The sequence below is a fragment of the Sceloporus occidentalis genome, unplaced genomic scaffold (assembly GCF_023333645.1).
Source record: "Sceloporus occidentalis isolate IW3139 unplaced genomic scaffold, rSceOcc1.0.p SCAF_4, whole genome shotgun sequence".
In the NCBI taxonomy this organism is placed as follows: domain Eukaryota; kingdom Metazoa; phylum Chordata; class Lepidosauria; order Squamata; family Phrynosomatidae; genus Sceloporus; species Sceloporus occidentalis.
The window spans coordinates 84002621-84024655 of NW_028316984.1; the positions used below are offsets into that span (position 1 = coordinate 84002621).

The 22035-nt window shown below is 44.2% G+C and overlaps 2 protein-coding genes across 2 annotated transcripts; one reads left to right on the plus strand and one right to left on the minus strand.

Annotated features, from left to right (window-relative positions):
- Window positions 1–633: 633 nt before the first annotated feature.
- On the minus strand, window positions 634–10623 carry MED19 (mediator complex subunit 19). The gene is made up of 5 exons (XM_089520627.1): window positions 10275–10623; window positions 7516–7772; window positions 5076–5172; window positions 4837–4931; window positions 634–4644 (listed from the first exon to the last, which is right to left on the minus strand). The coding sequence occupies exons 1-5, from the start codon at window positions 10483–10485 to the stop codon at window positions 4576–4578; spliced, it is 729 nt and encodes a 242-aa protein (XP_089376753.1). The 5' UTR covers window positions 10486–10623; the 3' UTR covers window positions 634–4575.
- On the plus strand, window positions 10484–20994 carry TMX2 (thioredoxin related transmembrane protein 2). Its single transcript, XM_089520626.1, has 8 exons — window positions 10484–11056; window positions 14523–14583; window positions 16003–16116; window positions 17510–17586; window positions 17713–17819; window positions 19193–19258; window positions 19480–19609; window positions 19848–20994. Exons 1-8 carry the CDS (start codon window positions 10868–10870, stop codon window positions 19992–19994), a joined length of 891 nt encoding a protein of 296 aa, XP_089376752.1. The 5' UTR covers window positions 10484–10867; the 3' UTR covers window positions 19995–20994.
- Window positions 20995–22035: the final 1041 nt, after the last annotated feature.

Below are 22035 nucleotides of genomic sequence, written 5' to 3' on the forward strand. Positions count from 1 at the left end.
TTTCTTAATATATGTAGAACTGTCACAGTGCAAACAAAATCTGCCTATCTTGCCACAGGATGGCCTAACCACAAACAGATGATATGTATGAAGTCTCTCCCTTGAAGGAAGCACTAGGCCTGCAGGGGGAAAGCCGAAGGTTGTGATGCTTCTGCATCAGAAGAGGGGAAGTACCCCTGTGTTCTTCAGGGGGTAGAGGCCACCTGCGATTTAGAAGCATGAGACCAGTATGTATGTTTGTATCTTTCCTCTAAGAGCTACCTGGTGCAATGTTTGAGCACTGGACAACAACTCTGGGAGACCAAGGTTCGAATGCCCATTCAGTTATGGAAACCCACCGCGAGTCCTTTGGCAAGTCACACTCACTTAGCCTCAGAGGAAGGCAAAAGCAAACCCCTTCTGACCAAATCTTGGCAAGAAAACCATGTGACAGGTTCACCATAAGTCAGAAATGTCTTGAAAGCACACAACCACCTTTTCTCTGGTAGCAGCAGAGAGATTTGGGAGAGGATGCAGAAGGAAGTGACAGTGTATAGAATCAAGTGGTAGAGCTCTGAATAGTAAGTGACAAGTAATAGTGAGTGACAAGTAATGTAACTAAGCTACATTTGAAAAGTAATGTGATATGGTATATCAATTAAGTTTCTATTTAATTTCAAGAGTTAGTTTTAAACATATGTTAAGTTACAGGAATTTTTCAAATGTTATGTCATTTTATCACTTTAAACCGCCTCCCCCCGCCCCCACCGGCATAGAAGGTAACACATAAAAAAGTTGTGCAAGAAACAGCACAGCCACTTACTTCACCACAGAAACAATGAATCACAACAGTTTACTGTTCACTTTAACAGGAACAAATGATTTTAAAAGTAATCTTGCAAGAGTTCAATTTCCTCCTAGTGTTATTAGATTTCTACTTTATTCTTCAGGTTCTCTTCAAGCTGTATAAATCTTTTTATATATATGCCTCTCTCCACACTCAAAGTGCACCTCAAGATAGCTAATATATTAGACAGACCAGTAAATAAAAGTTTGTTATACAAACTTCATGTATGGTTGTGCCCCCATTTATTATTTTATTCTCTGTAAAAGTAGTAGGCGAAAAGAATGGAGATGGAATACATAACTACTAGTGTTCCTTAAATCCAATAGTCCCAAATATTCAGCAAAGGTAATAAGAAACTGATGTCAAATTGTTTCAAGGACAGCAGCAACACTGCCACACTGAAATTACAGTGGAACCTCTGGAACCACAGGCTCCAGATCCACAATTTCAAGAGATTGCAGGTCATGTCCCATATTATTAAATGGCAATGTGCACACTTCAGTACGTCTGCATTCATGTCACTGCCATTTAATATGGGGAGCGATCATCCACATCTTTTCCTATCTGTGGGGAACTCAGGAACCAAACCCCAATGACTACAAAGGGTCCACTGTATACTGGATTATGCTTCCAAAAACTAGTAAATTTGGTTAATGTAGTAGTGTAAACATATTATTAACATAGATTATTTCAAACATTCAGTTGCATAGGCAGGGACAAAAGCAGAGAGATCAGAATTAGGCCTTATTAGCCTCCAATACTTGCATTTAGCAAGCCACATTGGACCCATTTCACCCCTATTTTGCCTAGAGCCTTTACACTGCAGCCCTATAGAAAAACAATTTGGTTCCATCAAGAAAACTGAGTGTGAGGGATAGAAGCTACTGTTTTCAAGAATACCTTACAGTAAGATACATCCCAGGCACAGAATACACACAGACGTGCATATTTCAACCTATGGGAATCGTGCTGTTATCCAGAAGCTCACCCTCCTTTTGCCAAGTGATGGTTTGTAGTAACCTTTCTATGGCCTGTTACAGACTGCCAAAATAAAGCTGCTTCAGGTCTCTTTGGAGGTATGCTATTTAAACGATGCATGCATCCTAAGAATCCGGAAGCTGCACCAAAGCTGCACTCCAGTGCTTAGGAACAGAGTGTGGCTTTGGCGCGACCTCGGGACTCTTAGGACCCAAGGACCCATGCATCATTTAAATAGCATACCTCCAAAGAGACCCGAAGCAGCTTTATTTTGGCAGTCTGTAACAGGCCCCTGACACATTTGATCAATGTAGCCTGTAACCCAGCATAGGGAACACATTCTTGCCCCTATTTTCTTTAGAAGGAATGGAGCTGCACTCTCTGGTAGAGAGGGCATTATAAAGAGATTTCCCTGAGAGGATAATTTGCAAAGAATGTATCTCCAACAGCAGTACAGTTTTTTTCAGGCAGAAAAAAAATGGACATCTGAATGACAAATAGACTTGTATTCCCATTACTTATGTTTCGTACAACACACAGGCCTTTTCAGATGGGACAGTAGCTGCAATGGACCACAGAATGCATTTGGATTAGTGGACTGCTAATAACAAAGGCCAGAGGCATAGGTGCAGAAGTTCTACTAGCCTTGACATACAACAGCAGAGTACATCCCACATTCATATGCCTTATCTTGTGAGTCTGATGATCAGAAAGCTTTAAAATGTAAATATGCAGAGCTTTGATCCGAATATGATACAAAAAAGTGCTGCAATTCATAGTCCATTACTGCCTTTCTAAACCTCTACATTTAGGTACTTAAGAACTTGATGGAACCTTCCACTGCTTAGATAACCATCCACCTAAAGCTGTGTGTAGGGACAGAGAACTCAATGCTGTTCACCAAGAACAAGACTCTTACATTTACATTATTTTTAGTTATTAAAGGAGGTATTTAGATAAGTAGCTCTTGACATAGTTGCTCAAGGGTTTTTCACAACCACACTTCTCTCTCTCTTCCCAGCTGATTAACAATGAAACTAAATGAAAGTCCACAGAGAGAGAAAGTAAGTACAGTAATTCTTCCACTGCATGGAATGCATTCCTTTGAGATGAAGCACTCTCCTGTACAAGCAAGGCAGCACAAGAAAGAGTAAAAATACAGAACCAGACATTTGAAAACCTATTTAATAATACTGTAAGCCAGAGCATCTCCATTTATTTTCATGAAAAGTGCAAAGCTAGACTTGACAAAGGAGATCCCTGGGCAGATTTCCAGACATCTTATTTCTGTAAAAGTAACGGCTTGTGGCAGGATTTGGATCTAATCCAGTTTTTAAAACTTGTTTCACATATTCTAGAAACTGTCCCCTTGAAGCAGTTAGCAGTGAGACAGGTACACACAAACTGCACCTGTCTTTTTACTTGGGGCAGACAATTTCTTATTTGTGAAATTGCTACTTGCTATGTCACAGCTTCAATGCTGAACTCTCCACTCAACTCCAGAAATAACTATGGGAGCTATGATCAGGGACATTTCATGTTGTGTTTAACTTGTCCACAAATGGTATTCTGATTAAAGCACAGCTCCAACCTCATTCCATTCCTTCTGTCAAGAGGATGGAATTACCCTTTTTTAAGGCAAGGCAACACGAGGCAGCAGTGACACTGGCCTACGTTCCTTTTGTCATTTACCAAAAGGACTTTTCCCCCAGAAGTTGCTGTTCAGGGGTCCAGGCTTGTCACTGTTTTGTGTAGTTTAGAACCAAAACAGGTAAAAGCAGAGAAGATGATCACCTGAAAATTAAAGTAACAATTTCTGCCAGGGTGCTCACAATGAGGTAGTAATACAGATGTATACTACAGAAGAAATAGGGCAGATCATTGGTCTCTGCCCAGCTCAGAATTTGTGGAAGAAAGAGTCTTTAATCTCTTCAGTTTATGTCTGTTGGGGATTTCTTTCCCCTGCTAACAAATGTTAAATCTTTTTGTCTTATTAAGAGACATGCTGAGGAGCCTTTACCCAATAAGCTAGTTCTTGGGGAAGAGAATCCCAAAACAAATTCTGTCCTTATACTCACAATTTAGCTTCTCAACTCTGACATATTTCCACTGTTAAAGGAATTTTGGTCAATGTTTTTCATTTAGCTGTCCATCTGATCCTTAACTAGGCCTATTCACTGACAAATACCTGGGAGATGAAATTAAACATTGCATTCTATTCCCAGCTTAAATGTCTGCTGTTTCTCCTCTTACTTATGCAGAGCCTCAACAGGGCAGACTGCTTGCTCATTCACTAGCCTCAGACAACGCCACACCACATAAAGGAGGTCTGGAGTTGCTCATCATCTATCAACCACAGAGTTGTTTGCAAGCCCACAACATGGAGGAAAAGGGGAAAAGAGGTTCCAGAGGTCAGGATTCTTTCAAATCACAAACATCTCCTCCAACAGAGATTTAATTATAATATGGAAAAGAAACATCCCAACTAAGTCAGGATAATTTTGTACAAAAAACAAACAGAAACAGGACTCCCGTACAAACACCAGCCTGCATCAAAGTCCAAGGCAAAGTCTGTGTCTGTTGTGGTGAGACCAGTGGACTCCTAGAACTTCCACCAAGTAGTTATTGTCTATATGTTTCTGCATAAGCGGCAAAGGAAGTATGTGAGTTGACAATGGCTCCCACATTATTGCTCTTCCTCTTCTAAGCAAGTTACTTCCCGGTAGTACCTTCCTGGAGCAGTTTCCCCACTGTAATCTTTGGCAGGGCTTTTATCGGAGGCTGCTGCTACTGCTGGCTTGAGAACTGCCCACACCTGGATGTTCAGGGCTATGCCGATTCTAATGAAAATCAAAAGCAGAATGCAAATAAGGAGGGAAATTCTTACTTGTGTATAAAAGACAACCATGAAGACATTAAAGCCAGGAATACAGACCCATATCTCATGCCAAATTCTAAACAGTTTCCAGCCTTGTTTTCTTTTTCTTGGTTACAAAAATTAAGGTGGGTGATAGAAGACTTTCCTAGCTTACCTTCTTTTTCTTTTTCTCCTTCTTCTTTCTTTTCCGCTCAGGATCATCCTCTTTTTTCTTCTTTTTTTTCTTGTGGTCAGAATCTGAAGGAGTTTCTACCAACAAAAAAGAGCAAGGGTTAGTTGAGGCAGGAACTTACAGTGAGTGGGGCAGAGGTTGTGGTGGCTTAGACTGCTGGATGGCGCTGCGTTGGGGGGTGGGGAGGGCAACCTCAGGTAACTAAGCAGCAGAATTCTTACCTGGAGGGACAGGATCCTGGGTACGGCTCTGCTTGTGTTTGTGCTTGTTTTTTTTCTTAGGTGGCTGAATGTGCATTAAGCGACACTGTTCTGGCAGCTGAGGAAAAGCAAAAAGAAATAAGGAAGGACATTAGTACATGGAACACCACATTTTGGGGGGGGCGATGATAGCTAAAGGTGCAGTCACTCAAAGGGTCTGTGTCCTTGGTGACCTAGTCCCACTGTTGTCACCCATCAAAATATGCAAAGGGAAATTCTTATTTACTTCAATTTGCTCAGTACTTGTGCTGATTTCAAGCCACAAAGTTTGGAGACTTAGGGGAGGGAGGGGGGAGGACTTAGATGTTCTTCAAACAGAGTATCATTTCTTGTTAGCCCGAACTTTACAGGTTTTAACCCACTGCAAAACTGCTGTAAATTCAACTTTCTCTACCCTTAGCATCTCCATACAATTTGGGAAAAACCTTGGCTAGGAAAGGCTTTGACAAATCAAAAGCCAACCTGTGATGAGTGCAAAGAATGTGGCCAAGTCTTTCCTGCTCCAAAAGCCTTAGTGGTACAGTGGTTAAATGCCAGTACTGCAGCCACTCACTCACAAACCACAAAGTTGTTAGTTCAGTTCCAGCCAGGGGCTCATAAATAATAATTAAAAAAACATTTTATATTGCCCCGCCTCTCCCTACGGATCGAGGTGGGGTTACAACCTGATAAAAACATACAGTGCAATCATAAAATCCAACAGTTTCCAATAAATACATCCAGTTCCAATAAATAGATCAGTGGTTATTTACGAAGAGTCATCTTCGAGGGGAATGTCCTAATCAAGCTCAGGAGGGTAGGCCTCCCCGGAAGAGCTCCGTCTTGACTGCCTTCTTAAAGGCGTCCAAGGTAGTGATAAGATGGATTTCTTCTGGCAGGCTGTTCCACAGTTTAGGGGCAGCGGAAGTAAAAGTTCTTTGGGAAGTCATGTGCAATCTGGTAAATTGTGTTTCCAGTAGATTTTTCCCATCTATTCTGAGAGTGCAAGGCGGATTGTGTTGGGAGAGGCATTCCTGCAAGTAACTTGGGCCCAAGCCACATAGGGCTTCAAAGGTAATAACCAACACCTTATACTGCGCCCGGAAGCTGATTGGCAGCCTGTGGAGTGATTTTAGAACAGGAGTTATATGGTCAAATCTGGAAGTACCAGTGACCAATCTGGCTGCCATATTTTGAACCAGTTGAAGCTTCCGAACTTGCATAAGGGTAGCCCTATGTAGAGAGAATTACAGAAATCAAGACGAAAGGTCAACTCAGTCTGGCATCCTTTCATAGGTCGTTAAAATCAGTACCCAGCTTGTTGAGGACAAGTATCTTACACATTGTAAATCACTTAGGGAGTGCTTAAATGCATTGATAAGCAGTATAGAAATGTACTTGCTATTGCTCCAGAACAGGAAGTCTAATAAAGAAAAGTTGTACCCTGTTTCTCATCAATTGTCACCGAAAATGACACTCCCTCACTAGGGCTTCCTAATAAAGAAGCTGTGCATGGGGAGGGGGTGTTCAATGACAGTAAAAAATGTTACAGGTATAAGCATGGTCAAGTAACACTCTGCATATCTGGAAGTATGTTTTACAGTGGTCCCCCGGGTTACGAAATTAATTCGTTCCGCGGTTAATTTCGTAACCCGAAAAACCTTCGTAAGCCGAATTCCCATAGGCGCTAATGGAAAAAAAGCCGCGGCTCTGCCGCGGCTCCATTTAAAACAGCGCCGGGGTTTTTTCGTAACCCGAAAAAACCTTCGTAACCCGAAACAATAAATCCCTATGGGATTTATTCGTATCCCGAAAAATTCGTACCCCGGGTAATTCGTATCCCGGGGTACCACTGTATAGGCTGCAAAATGTACCACCCTCTTCAGGATTCATTAGCGTGGAGGGATGAAAGCCATTATGCTGGACTAGCGTGAAAGAGGGGTATTCTGATGTGGGGGCAGCACTCAGAGAAGGAAGACAATAGATAAACACTAAGATACAGAAGTTCCCCTTGACAGCAGGACCAGGCCAATACTCAGGGGATGAACTAAGAATCCACCTTCCTAAAGCTAGATCTGCAGCAGAGGTTGGAGAAGCTTCAATATTTCTCTTGACTGGAAGCAGCCTTTATCATCCTCAGCCTGAGATATATTCCAGTCTTCAGGCCATGTACTAGTATCTAGCCTAACAGGAAAGATGGATCCCACAGTTCTCCCTTCAAAAGCTGACCCTAATATGTACATCCTTGAATTGGAGTTCATATTCCCTTTTAAAATGAGTTGCTTTGGAGTTACAGCTTTGTCAACATGTGTATTCTGTTCTGGCAGACTTTTTGTCATTTAAGGCACTGCTGAATCTTCTCCCATTGACAATCAAGGCTTCCCTCTTGCACTCCTTCCTTCACCCCTAAGCTCTAACTCACCGGGCCTGCGTGGAGCCGAAATCCTGTTAGCATGGTGCCAGTGATGGGGTTGAATGAACTTCCGCAGATGGGAGGCTTCTCAATGAGCGAGCGCAGACTGCTGTTATCATGAGAGCCTGGCAAATCGATCATTCCTGGCAGATCTGGCAGAAAGTTACTGAGCTTCTCTTTCACCTTTTTGCCACAAAATTTGTTGTAAGCATGCTCCAGGTTGTAGTGGGTAATCAGGTTTGTGCTTCCTGTAAGTTCAGTGGTACCTGATAAGAAACAAAAAGCTTTGCAATATTGACTAGGAAAAGTTGGGACATCCTAGAAATACGTTACACCCCACCATACTATTCATGTTGATCAGGTATTTCTGTAAGCTTACTTCCCAGTAAGGGTGCTTGCAGTCCTTCACTACTAACATCTATAGTAAGTGTGCAACATGCAGCCTTCCAAATATTTTAGAACTGCAATTCTCATCAGCCTCACGTAGCATAGTTCAATGGGCAAGGCTGATGGGAGTTGTAGTCCAACAACACTTGAAGGACTGCAAGTCCCTCTCTTCTTGAAAACCTGTGAGCAGGCAGGAGTGATATCCTCTTGATTCTAGGGTTGCAAGCTGATGCATACTGATTTGAAAATAAACATCCCTGAACTCAGTGGGCCTTACTTCCAAAGAAACTTGCAAGAGGACAAAAAAACACAAGTTGGCAGTCCAACTCTCCACCAACACGCAGGAGAAAGTAGTACTTCATGTTTGTTTTCTAAGGGTTGTCACACTGACCTAAAGGCTTCTGCTTTGAGAGATATAGATGCCCATGCATTAATATAATAAACATGAAAAATAAAGTATGATAAGATCCAAAATCTGCAACCAAAATGCACAAAATACATGATGCAAGCTTTCAATGCTCCACTGGCTTCTCCATCAGGCAAAGGGGTTAAAAATCATATGAGAGAAAGCAGGGGATGACAAAGGAGTTTACCACGCAGGGGAAATCCCATGTAAACACTGAATTTAAAAAGGCTAAAAAAACCCCCTCAAAAGTGGGTTGATTTTCACACATGCCGTCATTAAACTTATGTTAACCCAAACGGAAAGTAAACAAAAGCTGCTCTTTGAAAAAAGTAAAAACTTCTGGGATTTTCCAAAAGTAAAAAAGGAGCGGCTTTTGTCTACTTTCCCTCCACTTTCTGTTCAGGTTAACATTACTTTAACATGTGAAAAAAGTCCGCTTTTGTGGGTTTCTCCCCCAACGTAAACACTTGTTTTTGCACGGGATTTGCCCCGCATGATAAACTGCAATGTTGGGAGTCACAGGCCTACATTTTGTCAAGGTGTTGTTACAGCTGTTCTCGTTTAAAATGCTGCAGAGGGATATCCATGTGTGGCTCTGGGGAAGAGAGAGAGAGAGAGAAACATAGGAAGTACAGTTTAAAATCCATGGCCTCTGCTTGAACAGATGTCCCCTGCAAGTGGGCCAGGCCGCAGCCACGGTGGTAGTAGTGGTTATGTGTGGAGAGTCCTTATGCTGTGACCATGTAAGGTAATAGCGGTGGCAGATGATGACAGAAGGGCCGGAAGGTGTTGTTGGGTTGTGGCTGGCGGACAGAGTTGTGTCACCAACTGCTGACTGGGCAAGAGGAACTCTGCTGAGACCAGACTGTACAAACGCCTGTGCCCAAGGCAGGCCTGTGTCCCTAGGGGTTCAGGCACACTGAGCACTCATGTTTTTCTTTTGGGGTTCTAAGAAAGTTCAGTATCTTGGATCAGAACCACCTGGCCATTTCCTTCTAGTCCAGCTCAGGCTGCTCCTTTGCGGACCCTCTTAACCGAGAACGACGGTAGCAACATCTGGACGAAATGCAGCCCTGTGACTGCAGCACCACCTTTTTCTCTCCCTCTTTCTCCTGGCTTTGCCAGTTGAGCTCCCAGAGTTTGTGACATGCGTTGTGTGCACTTTGTTGGCCAATGAAGGCAGCAATGTCTCCTGCCTGTTGGGTGTTATTGCACTTTCTCAGTATGGGCGCAGTGGTTCACCGACTGGACTAGGGCTTCAGAGAACAAGGTTCTTGCACCTTTCCGTAAGGCAGCCAGTGCGGCCTAGTGCTTTGAGCCTTGGACTCTGACTCTAGAGGCCAGGGTTCAAATCACTGCTCAGCCATGGAAACCCACTGGGTGCCCCTGGGCAAGGAGTCACGCTCCCTCAGCCTCCTCAGGGGAAGAAGGCCATGGCAAACCTTCCCTGAAGAGATCTTGCCAAGAAACCCCCAGGACAGGGTCTCCTTCAGTTGGAAAGGACTTGAAGGCACACAACAACAACAACAACAACTACATATGATAGTCTATACACTATAAACCTGACTGCAACAGCAACAAGGCTGCACTGATCAAATGCCAGAAACATGGCTCTATTTGGCCCTTTGTGGTCGCTTTCCAACGAGGTACTCTTGCAACTTCCGGTTTACCAGCCCGAAGACAATGAGCCCGCCTTCCTGAGCTCTCGGCCTCCCCATTGGTCCCATCAAGTGCCCATCAACTTCCGAGGCCGCACGCGCCGCTTCCGCCTATTCGGCAGTTGGTGGGATTAAATTCCCCACAGAAGCGGAGAGAATGCCCATCAAAGGCAAGGGAGCTATTGTATTGGGTGCCCCTGCTGACGTCACGAAGACGGCCGACCACCATTGGCCAAGAACTCAGACCCCGCCCCTCAACTCCGATTGGCTAAGAATCCCCGCAGCCCGCCTCCCTCTCCCCCCGCCGCAGCCGCTACCTGGCAACTCGCGCATTAGGTAGAAGGGTCCGCTGGCCGCCGCCACCGCTGCTTTGCGGGCCGCCTCTTCCCCGACGGGGGTCACCGCAGGGACGGGAGAGGGCCCAGTCACAGGCCCGCCTGGTTTCCCGGGACCGAAGCTCAGCGCCGCACCCGCGGAGGGCGGAGGAGGCTCGCTCCCTCCGAAGAGAGCGGAAAAATTCTCCATCATCCCGGCGTCCTCCGCGCAGGCTCCTCCTATTGGCTCCGCGTCTCGGCCGCCTCATGCGTTTCCTTTGATTCCATTGGAGAGCCTTGGGCCCGCCTCTGCCTGTGATTGGCTCGCTCCCTTGGAAACTCTGCCTCGCTCCGATTGGCTGGTTCCCGCAGTGACGCAATTTCAGAGGGCCGTGTTGCGTCAATAGAATGCGTCGGAGGTGTTAAAAAAACAACCCTCTGTTTATATTCTTATTGTAGAAGTGACCAATGGGGGTGCCTTATTCTCCCTTAAGCGCCGCCTTTCCTTTGATTGACGTTCGCGCGGGCCAATGAGTCTTTCGTGAGCGGAGGGTGGCGGCGGCGAAGGGCCGGGGTTCGGTCAGTGCGAGGTGAAGATGGCGGTGGTGGCCCCGCTCCTGGCCCTGATCTACTCGGTGCCGGGCATCTGCCGCTGGCTCGCCCAGCCCTATTACCCGCTCTCGCTCCTCCTCTCGGCGGCCTTCCTGCTGGTGAGGAAAGTGCCGCCTTTATGCCACGGACTGCCTTCCCAGCGCGAGGATGGGAACCCCTGCGACTTCGACTGGGTGAGGCCCCCGCCGGCCCCCGTAGGCAGCAGATGGACTGCTCTGGATAGACAGGAAGGCCTGGGAGGTTGGGAGGGTTTGCAGTCCAGGTGGGAAGCAGAGGCCCAAAACACACACTCAGGCCGCTTGAACTGCCCTGGCTCAGTGCGAGGAAGGCAGGGAATGGTAGTTTGTGGTGGCCACCAGAGCCTTCTCCCTCTGACAGAGAAGGCTAATGTCTCACAGAACTACACTTCCCAGAATCCCCCAGCATTGAGCCGAGGCAGTTCAAGCCGTCTCAAACTGGGCTTGTTCCTGCAGTGCTTTTCGGAGATGCCGCCCTTGTTTGGGCATCTAGAGGCATTCGCGTTTTTCTCACCTCCTGCAGCCCTAATCCCCCACGAAAGCAGAGGGATGGCTGGACTGCAGGCTTACAACGACCAGTCTTGGTTAAACGTTGTAAACACTAGAGCCTTAGTCTGTGCTGGCAGCACAAAGCCTACTGGTTACAGAGACCAGTCACTGTACATCAGTGGCCCCCAAACTGTGCCCTCTAAGAGATTTTGGACTTCAGCTCCCAGAAGCCTCAGCCATGGTGGCTAACAGTCTGGGATTCTGGGAAATGAAGTCCAAAATCCCTTAAAGAGCAGAGTTTGGGGACCACTGGTGTAGATGCTCAGGGTCCCAGAGTGACCTTGACGCTTACCGTCCCTCTTTCTTCAGAGCCAGAGCAGCTGAGCAGACAGATAACAGATACTGCCTGACTCCTCCTCCTCCTGATTTTCTTTCTGCACCTGGAAAAATTAATTCCCACAAGGTCTATATGCCCCAACAGCCCCTGCTCGCTTTGCAGCCGGTCACCTTGGAAGCCACAACTGAGCATCTGGATGAGAAGCCTCTTGCCAGTGCAGCAGCTGAGCAGCCTTTCACCCATCCCCTCTGGCAAGGAAGGGCTCTCAATCCTTTTACTGGATCCTTCAGATTGAGAGGCACAGCCAGTATGTGTATAGTGAGTTTACACAGGCCACATGCTCTGGACTGGAAACTGATGTGGACAGGGAAAGGGAGAGGTTTTGGCCACAGGAGCTGCTCCAAGCTGAAGGACTATTTCCAAGAATCAACCCCAGACACCCCCCTCCCCACTTTCCCCAGAAACATGTCTCCCATACACAAAAACACTGCGCCTTCCTTTACTTCTTCTCTCTGCCTGTACAATGAAAGGAAGTGCAGTTCCAACTTGACAGCCAAGTCCCAGCAAAGCTTAAGCAACATCTCACATTTAAAAGCTCCTTTTTACCATCCACTGCTTCCCCACCACCACATGCTCTAATTCCTTGCTCTAGTCTGTCCCAAAATGGGGCTGCTCCAAGCCACAGAAATTATGTCCTGTGGCATCATTGTGCCCAAGCCTCGTAAGGGTTTCCTGCCAATATAGTGAAAACACAACTAAGAGTGAAGAGCAGAAAACAACACCATGCAAAGTGAGGCTTTGGGTTTTTTTTAAGGGACCCTACAAAAAAGTTAAATGCAACTCTAATCCCCACCATGATCCTAAAGGCTATTGGTTCCTCTTGTCTTTCTTGGGCACCACCAATACTTTAACTGAAGGCCCTCCACTGCCCTTCTTTCTCCCCTGCACCGCCTCCCTGGATCTTTCCACTGTCCTTAAGGGGGACGGAGTGCCCACCTTGGGAATCACTTTCTTATGGAGTGAGGGAAGCCTCTTTATACAGTTCACTGTGATGTGGCTTATACCACCACTGCCTTAGGCTGCAATGACACAGCTAAAACTCAGCACAACCTGGCTGAAACCCATAGTCCACCTCTGTTGAGAGAATTGTGAGAATAGGCCCAGAGAGAGTCTACATAGAAGAGGAGCTCAGTGCTGGATTTATTTTATTATTAGCTGTAGTGGTAGTAATAATAATAATAATGCTCTCCAGATTCCCCAACCATGGACCATACTGGCTGATGTATTTTGGGAGATATGAGGCCCATTCCCATTAAACAAGTTTATGAATCATTGACACCGGGTCGCAGATTCGATTGAGGCCAATACCTAGTTCCTACTATGGAAGTGAATTATTTCAAGAATTCCTTGCATTCATGTCTTTTTTGACATGCTTGTCATTCACACTAGCTGGTCTTTTATATATATGTGTGTGTGTATGTGTTAATCATATGACGCACCATCGGTGCCAACCTGGGCTGCTTCCCAGGGCTCAGGAGCTCCCAAGCCTCCTGGGGAGCTGGCAGTTTGAGGATTTCAGGATCTGGGGGGGGGAGGGGGATGCCCAACATCTCTGGAGGAGAGGAAGCCAAGGGAGTTTTCTTGGCCAGTTTCCTCAGCCGTCCTCTGAGGCTGAGAGAGTGGGACTTGCCCAAGGTCACCCAGTGGCTTGAATGGCTCAGTGGGGATTCAGATCCTTCCACCTCCCACCTTTCTCCTCCTCCTCAGGCGCCCTCCTTTTCTAGGGGGAGGCTCAGCCATTACCTCTGGGGGGGGGACTACCTCAACATTAGGAGGAACCTCCTGATAGTAAGAGCTATTCAACAGTGGAATGTGCTGCTTCACAGTGTTTCTTTGGAGGTTTTTAAACAGAGATGGGATAGCCATCTGTCAGGAGTGCTTTAATTGTGTATTCCTGCATGGCAGGGGGTTGGACTGGATGGCTCTTGTGGTCTCTTCCAATTTTATGATATCCTGTAAAGTTCCCTGCTATTGTTAGACTTAACCAAAGAATTTTCTGATCAATCACAAGAACAGTTCCTGGGTGTGGAAAATTCCTGGGAGGCTATCAAAAGAGGTCATGGGAATTCTTTAGACTTTGCATTCCAGTGGTGGTTGTAAAGCAGGTGGGGAAATTTTATGGCCATCCAAATCTGCTTGTCTCTAGCATCCAGCATGCATCTCTGCTGTTTAGGACTGTTGGGTGTTGCATGCCAGCAATATCTGGAAGGGTATATAGTTCCCATCCCTGGAAAAACGGATTAATTATGTGTCTACTGGTTATGTAACTAGTGTCACTTCTGGCCACTATTTTAGTTGATTAAGTATTGCGGCCTGGGGACTTCAGGAGATGCACATGTAGATCATAAGGCACACTTTGTATACCCATGCTTGAATTAATCCAATGTGGTTATGGAAGTAGAAACACCTTAGATTTCAATTATAACTGGCAAGATTATTACACAAACAAATATGAAATGATTCATGTGTTATAAACTAGCCTCAGTGTCATCTTGTACTGTCTGATAAATGTGACATATTCTTATATAGCAAAAATAGGATTTTATGGTGCATTAAAATACTTACTAATTGTGTTATCAGATGATGAAGCAGGAATATTTGTCAACCAGCTAGAAAGCAATATTTAAATGCCTTCAAAGTCTTCATGCGCAGATAAATGTGATACCTACTTTATGGGCACACAGCCTCTATAGTCACTTACTTGTACTGCCCTTCAACATGCTCTATTTCTTGTAGCGGGAGGTGGAGATCCTGATGTTCCTCAGTGCAATTGTGATGATGAAGAACCGCAGATCCAGTAAGTAAAACCTGTATGTGTATGTGCCTTCAAGTTGCCTGTCGACTTATGTCAGCTCCATGAATTCCACAGGATTTTCTTAGGCAAGGAATACTCAGAAGTGTTTTTGCCAGTTCCTTCCTCTGAAATATAGCCTACAGCACCTGGTATCCATTGGCAATCTTCCATCCAGGGACTAAGCAGGGCTGACCCTGCTTACCTTGTAAGATCAGACAGGATCTGGTGCTTTTAGGGTATTTAGGCCCTAGTAATATGTGTACTTATAATGTATTGTTTTCTAGAGTAAGACTCAGTCTTGCAAGAGAGAGTTGCAATATGATCACTTCTGTAATTTTCATTTTGTAGATAGTTTTTGTGTATATTGAAGGGTTTGTATTTTCTTTTTTTTAAAAAAAAGGGGTGGTTAAGTCTGTCCAATGCAAGAAGTAGCTAATCAGAGATGAGGTATGTGTGTAATCTTATTAGATGTGATTATGTAGCAAATGCACAGAAACTAAAGCTTCTGAGATATTAGTTGTTAGCCATCCTGCAGTTGCATAGTCGCATTATTGGTAAGATCCCCTATACATTCTTACTGAAGGAGTGGCTTTGAAATGTGCCTGCTGAGTCTTTTGTTTCCCACATCTTATCTGCAATATGAAGATATGGAGGCCAGAAGCTTTCAGGCACCAGTGCTTGTTGCATGGGGGGGGGGGGGGTCAAGTGAAGGGCAGCCTAGAGGTAATAAGAAATAGGATATACACAGAGAGACTAGGCAGAGAGTTAAGTTAAATAAGAGTACTTCAACTCGGTGTGAAAATAACATGCCAGTAAGCACTTCAATGATACTAATAATTAAATGTAGAAAACTACCACAAATGGTAAAAAACACAAAAGAGTTGATGGTTAAGCATACAGCACTTGTATGACAAGAAGCATCTCACATTCTTAACTTTTCCATAGCATTTGATATTCAAAATGAAAATGACACATGAGCCATCTTGTAGAAAATGTCCACAAATTATAAGATGGTTCCCAACTCAAGTGTTTGAGGGTCTTAACCTGATACAGGATAGGGGTGAAAACAGCACTTTGGCCATATGTGTCCCTCCCACTACTTTTTTTGTCAGACCTGGACCACAGCTGCAAGTGGAGTAATGATTGTTCAGAATTAGAATACTGTTCCTGAAGGCACTGAGCAAGTGCTACATTTCATGCTGTTTTTAAAAGCTGCAGTTAAATTCATGGTCACTTTCAGTTTAGTTTTTTGGTTTGGGGTTTTTTTTTAAAAGCAATGCATTGCTGGTGGCCTACGGCACGTCTTTGGGGAAAACCTGGCCTCTGGGCCTGGCAGATATGCCCATCCCTACTGTAGGAGCTACAGGATTGAACAATGATGCAGATAGTTGATACTAAAGATCTGTTTGTCTTTCTTTCAAGTTACTGTGGACCAGCATGTTGGAAATATCTTCATGTTCAGCAAAGTAGCCAATGTCATTCTTTTTTTTCGCCTTGACATCCGGATGGGGCTGCTTTATCTCACACTCTGCATTGGTAAGACCTCTGGGTTTGGTAATTGAAGTCACACAGTTTCTACAGAGCTCAGACACTGGGAGAAATGAGACTTCAGATATGAAATTCACATTGCCTTTTTGCACCTTGTGGTCTGGGCTTTGTGTGCATGGGGGGTGTACTACACAAGAAGCAATGACTAGATTTCCCCCCCCCCCCAAAATATCATTCTGCTTTTCACAGAATTATATAATCTTAGAGTTGGAGGGTACCACAATGGCCATCTAGTCCAACTCTGCCATGTAGAAATACACAGTTAAGGCACCTCAAAAGATGTTCATCCAACCTCTGCTTAAAGACCTCCAAAGACTGAGGGACACCCTACAAGGAAGTCCATTCCATTGTCAAACAGCTCTTAAAAGTTCTTCTTAATGTTTAGGTGGAATCTCTTCTTTTAATTTGAATCCATTGTTTTCTAGTTTCTGGAGCATGACGTCCTGTCAGATATTTAAAAATAGCTATTGTATCACCTCTGAGTTTTCTCTTCTCCAGGCTAAAATTAACCAGCTCCCTAACTTGTTCCTCGTAAAGCTTGGTTTCCAAACCTTTGATCATCTAAGAGACTGTACAGACTGGCCATTAGGCTGGCCTGGGGGCAGAGTCAGGGCATGGCATCCACATGGTGCACACCCCGACTCTGCCCCCAGGCCAACGTGATGCTGTGTGCTGCACTGCATGGCAGGTAGCATCATGGCACTCCTCTGGCACTGCATCTAGATGACGCAGCGCCAAAGAAATGCTGAAAAGCTGCTGCACCGGCAGCTTTCCATGGTGCAGAAAGGAGCTGCTTTTTGTGCCACAGAAGATTAGGGCCACGGCGTGTGGTTGCCACAGCCCCAATCTGGCACTAAAAGGGGCAGCTGCAGTCACCCTTCTTGTTCACATCTATCCTTGATTATCACAAAGCAAACCTTTCCCAGTCCTTCTGTTTTGAGGATAGCCTGATTTTAGAATAGATTATTATGCATTAGGAAACAGAGTTCCATTGTTGCCATGTTGCCTATAGCAGCTGAATGCTCTTGACTGGATTACAGTTGCTTGAACTAGGAGAAGAGAGCAATGGTTCTTGGCATGACCTATGTTCATAATAAGAGAGGAATACAATCTAGGAAATCTTTTGAGGATTTTGTTAAACTAAAAGTGGGGGAAAGGGTCATAGATCTGGTGCAGCACAATTTTCCATTTGAAGGTCTCAAAATCAATCTAGCACTGTCAGTTAAAAGGATTGGGCCTCAGCCAGAGACCCTAGGGTGCCACTGTCATTAAGATTAAATAGCACTGGGCTGGATACACAAATAATTTCATCTGGTATAAAGCAGTGTCCTACTTCCATTCCATTGTAGTGCTAAGCTGTGCTTGGTGTGTGCAATTTCAGTGTTCCTGATGACCTGCAAGCCACCTCTGTACCTGGGTCCTGAATACATCAAGTATTTCAGTGATAAAACCATAGATGTGAGTATTTTTCCCTGCACACCATGTGTTATTAGATGAATTGAGAAAACCTGATTCTTGTCAATGCGTTTGGAGTAATGTACACACCACTGATGATGTGTTTGGTGTCTGATCCCTCTTTTGCAGGAGGAATTAGCACGGGACAAGCGAGTAACCTGGATTGTGGAATTCTTTGCCAACTGGTCCAATGAGTGCCAGTCATTTGCTCCCATCTATGCTGACTTATCTCTCAAGTGAGTGGTATACTGTTTATTAAAAGGCAGTGTCTTAGTGCTGGGATGGGCAAAGTTTTGGGTATCCATGGTTTTCTTCATTTAGCGGTTAACCTGAAGTGTATACCAAGTGAAGCCAGTCATAAGGTGGTGGCTGAGGAAGCAGTGCCAGAAACAGTGGTATGCTGCATCCTATGAATTATATACTGGCTGGCATTTCTTGAAGATAGCAAGGTACCATTTAGTTTCAAGCTCTTTCCCTTTGTCTTCTTTTTCTGCTCCTCCCATTGGCACTGGAAAACTACACGCAAAACTGATGCAGAATGGCAGTGGCTCACTATTGGCTGGCTGTTCCTAGTTGAACTTTAACTAGGAACAGCCAGCCAATAGTGAGCCACTACTATTGATCCTGGCAGTCCTGCCAGACCCTCAACAGAAGCACAGGCCTTTTAATCTAATGCTGAGTTATTAGGTTAATCTATGCTGAAGGAGTTTTTTCCCTTTCTATGATTCTTGACCAAGTGCTTACTACTATTTTTTCTGAACAATGTATTGCTTCCAGTAATGTCCAGTAGGTGGCCTTTGTGTGTAGAAGATTTCAATTTTTTTTTTACCTCAAGAAGAAAAATTCTTGCTTCCTGAAGCTAACTGTAATTTATAAAGAAAACAAGGTACAGTCGGCCCTCCTTATCCATGGATTTTTTATCCACAGATTCAATCATCCACAGCTTAAAAATATTCAAAAGAAGTATAAATTCTATATAGCAAACCTTGATTTTCCATTTTATATAAGGGACACCATTTTGCTCTGCCATTATATTTAATGGGACTTGAGCATCCATGGATTTTGCTATCCACAGGGGATCCTGGAACCAAACCCCAGCGGATAACAAGGTCCCACTGTATCTTTATAACTCAGCATAGTGAAATCTAATGCTTCTTACTGGGCTGGTTCTTGAATTGGAGGTTGGTGGTTGAGATTAGAGAGAAAAGAAACATGCTGATCAGCTAAAGAAGGAATAGGTAAGTGTGTCCCTTCATATATTTTGATTTGTAACTCCTATGGGCCCTCGCCAGCAGAGCGACTAATGAGGGATCAGGAGTATTGCAATCCAGAAACATTTGTAAGACCATAATTGCCAATCCTTGACCCAAAAATACTTCTCAAGTTTTTCCTTGTACACTAAGATATCTGGGAACACATAATGTCACAACCTTGCTGGATCTGCACTTGCTTTGGTGTAGTCTGCATCGGAATGGTTTTGAATTCCATGCTGAAGCACATGGGGGACGATGATGATGATGATGATGATGATGATGATGATGATGATGATGATGATGATGAATAGACTTATATTTTTTTATTCATGGAATTTTTGCCTGTTTCTCACTAGGTATAACTGCTCTGGGTTGAACTTTGGGAAGGTAGATGTGGGCCGCTACCCTGATGTAAGCACTAGGTGAGCTCTTCAGATGTCTTTGCAGTAGGAATATTTTTGGAGCATATTGAACTCACTTCAAAGTTGGGAGAGGCCAAGATGCCAGTGACTAATCTTTTTGAAACCTCTGTATGTCATAATAGGGGGCTGTCAGGGGAAAAATGAAACTAACAACACAATCTTTCAAATATATATAGATGTATATAGATATAGATGAGCTTGAGACCTTTCTCTGTTCCCAGGTACAAAGTCAGCACCTCTCCTCTCACTAAGCAGTTGCCTACCATAATCCTTTTCCAAGGTGGAAAAGAGGTGATGCGTCGGCCACAGATCGATAAAAAGGGAAGAGCTGTTTCATGGACATTTTCTGAGGTATGCCATGTTTGACATCATGTTGCATGGTTCTTTGCTAAAAGTGGAAGAGAGTTTCTATGTCCCTGTTCCCTACAAACATAGCTAGAGTTGACAAAATTCTTTGGTGATGCCCCTGCAGTGCTCCAGATGTGTAAAGCAGATTGGCTGATAAGTGAAGATGTGAGTCTTGCACTAAATGAGCTGGAGAAGACATTTAAATTACACAAAATTATGTCCATCTGTCTTTCTGTCACAGGAGAATGTGATCCGGGAATTCAACCTGAATGAGTTGTATCAGAGAGCCAAGAAAGTGTCCAAGCAATCTGATGAGACCCCTGAAGAATCTCCAGAACAGCCTGCTGTTACTGAACTTCCCAACGGAGAGAGCAAGAAGGACAAATAAGACCCCAAGGGACTGGGCCATGGCCCCTTACTGTTTAGCTTCCCACTCCTCATTCCATCCTGTTCTGTTTCCTAAGATATCAGTTGAAATCTGCTTCCATCTCACAAGGCTGGAGGTGGGAAATTAGTGTAATAGTCAGAGAGCTTCTGCTACCTGGACTTGGTGTCTGACTGCTGGTGGCCACTTGATTTGTACATGTTTCTTTGCCACAGTTATCCCTCGTCCTTATTCCAGGAGTGACTAAGGACATATTCTGTAGATTTGAACCAGTAAGGGAAAATCTCTGCTTGCTAGAGGCTATGAAAACTCTGGCAAATCTAGCTGAGAAGGGACTTTAAGTATTCCTAGAAATTAATAGAAACTACTGAGAAAAATGAGGACTTCAGCTACTGGGAGGGGAGGAGAGGGATCCTTTGTTTATTCATCCATGTTGGGTCAGTGGAAAATCTTGACCAGTTCATCTGTTCTAGTGAAACTGATTCCCTTCCCTCCTGCCAAAGTGCACTATTTGAATTGATCTGCAAAGTGATATCTGTGATTGAGAAGGCACATATATCGTGCAGTTTCTACATTCTACTTGATGCCTTCTGTTAATTATGACAGCAGAGCATCTCATAAGTATCTCCTCTGCTCTCCTTTGGGGTTTAGAAGAGTGTTTCCTGAATGTACCACTGTTGCAGAGGGTAAGTGGCTGCCATGCAGCCCTCAAGAACTTTGTGTCCTTAACATCAGCAGTTGTTAGTATAGTGTAACATGCTCAGAGAATGGGCCTTTTCCTAAATTGGAGGAGTTGCCACTTCTCCCATCCATGTTGCACTGTACAAAATGCAGGGCTATAACTTGGTAAGGTTAGAGTTGATTTAACTCTACTGCTAATGCAAGGAGCTTGCCTAACGGTAAAAAAAGCTCCATTTTGCTCTTTGTCCCCTTCATGCTTTTGTTAATTGTCTTGTAAAATTGCCTCTAATAAAGAAATCTGGGAATGTCTTGTTCCTGCAAATGGTGGTGATCTTGTAATATGTGTGGCATCCAATTTGGCCAATTTTATTTTAACAACAGGTTTTCTGGGGGCTAAGGCTAATTGCAATTCCTGCTTGACGCTGAAGGAATGAATAGATGACTGAAAGAATAAATTGTCTAGTTCTTATAGTATTTAGTATTTACAGCAGTCTTAAGGTGACCCTTTCATGGTTTTTTCTTGGCAAAAACTGTTCAGAGAGGTTGCAGTTGGCTTCTTCTGAGGCACTGTCAAGTGATGGATATGAATAAGGCATCAAATAACAATCCCTTCAAAGGTTATGTTGCAACAGGTATTCCATATGAGCAGCTGTAAAGAATGGTCATGAAAGTGTGTTTCAGTTCTTAGCATATTCCTATGACTCTAGAGCCAAGGTCCATGTGTTCTAGTGATATGTGGGTCTAATGATATGTGGAGGAATGGTGTGATGATCATGTAGCAAATGTAGCTTTTGGGGGCTTTGATTTTGGATCTTCCTTGTGCATCTGCTCAATGAGAGGAGAGGAGTCCACTCTCTCTCTGTACAAGTACTTTGCCTATTCAACAGTGTCTCTTGATCTGAGTAGCATTTTCAAGCCAGTGGATAGCCTGCTGTGAAGAGCTTCACATGCCTTAATGTGGATCCAAATTGTTTGTTTCATTATGATTTCTAAAGCACCTAACGTAAAGGCAGAACACTAAAAGGGGGGAAATGGGGAAGATGGAAGGGAAAATGTTGCTGGCTGTGAAAGTGTCATAGTTACTATAATGACTAATTTATAAATATATTATTTGTATTAATTGCTATCAAATTGGTTTCAATTTATGATGACCATGTGAATGAGAGTTCTCCAAGTCACTTGGTTATCAGCAGCTCTGCTCAAATCTTGGAGGCTAGGGCCATGACTTACTTGGTTGAATTTATAAATATATATTTTATGCATGTTGTTGTTTACCTTCAGGTTGTTGCTAACTTATGGTGCCCTTTTTCATGGTGTTTTTGTCAGAATATAGCAGACTAAACTGAAGTATCTTGGAAGCATG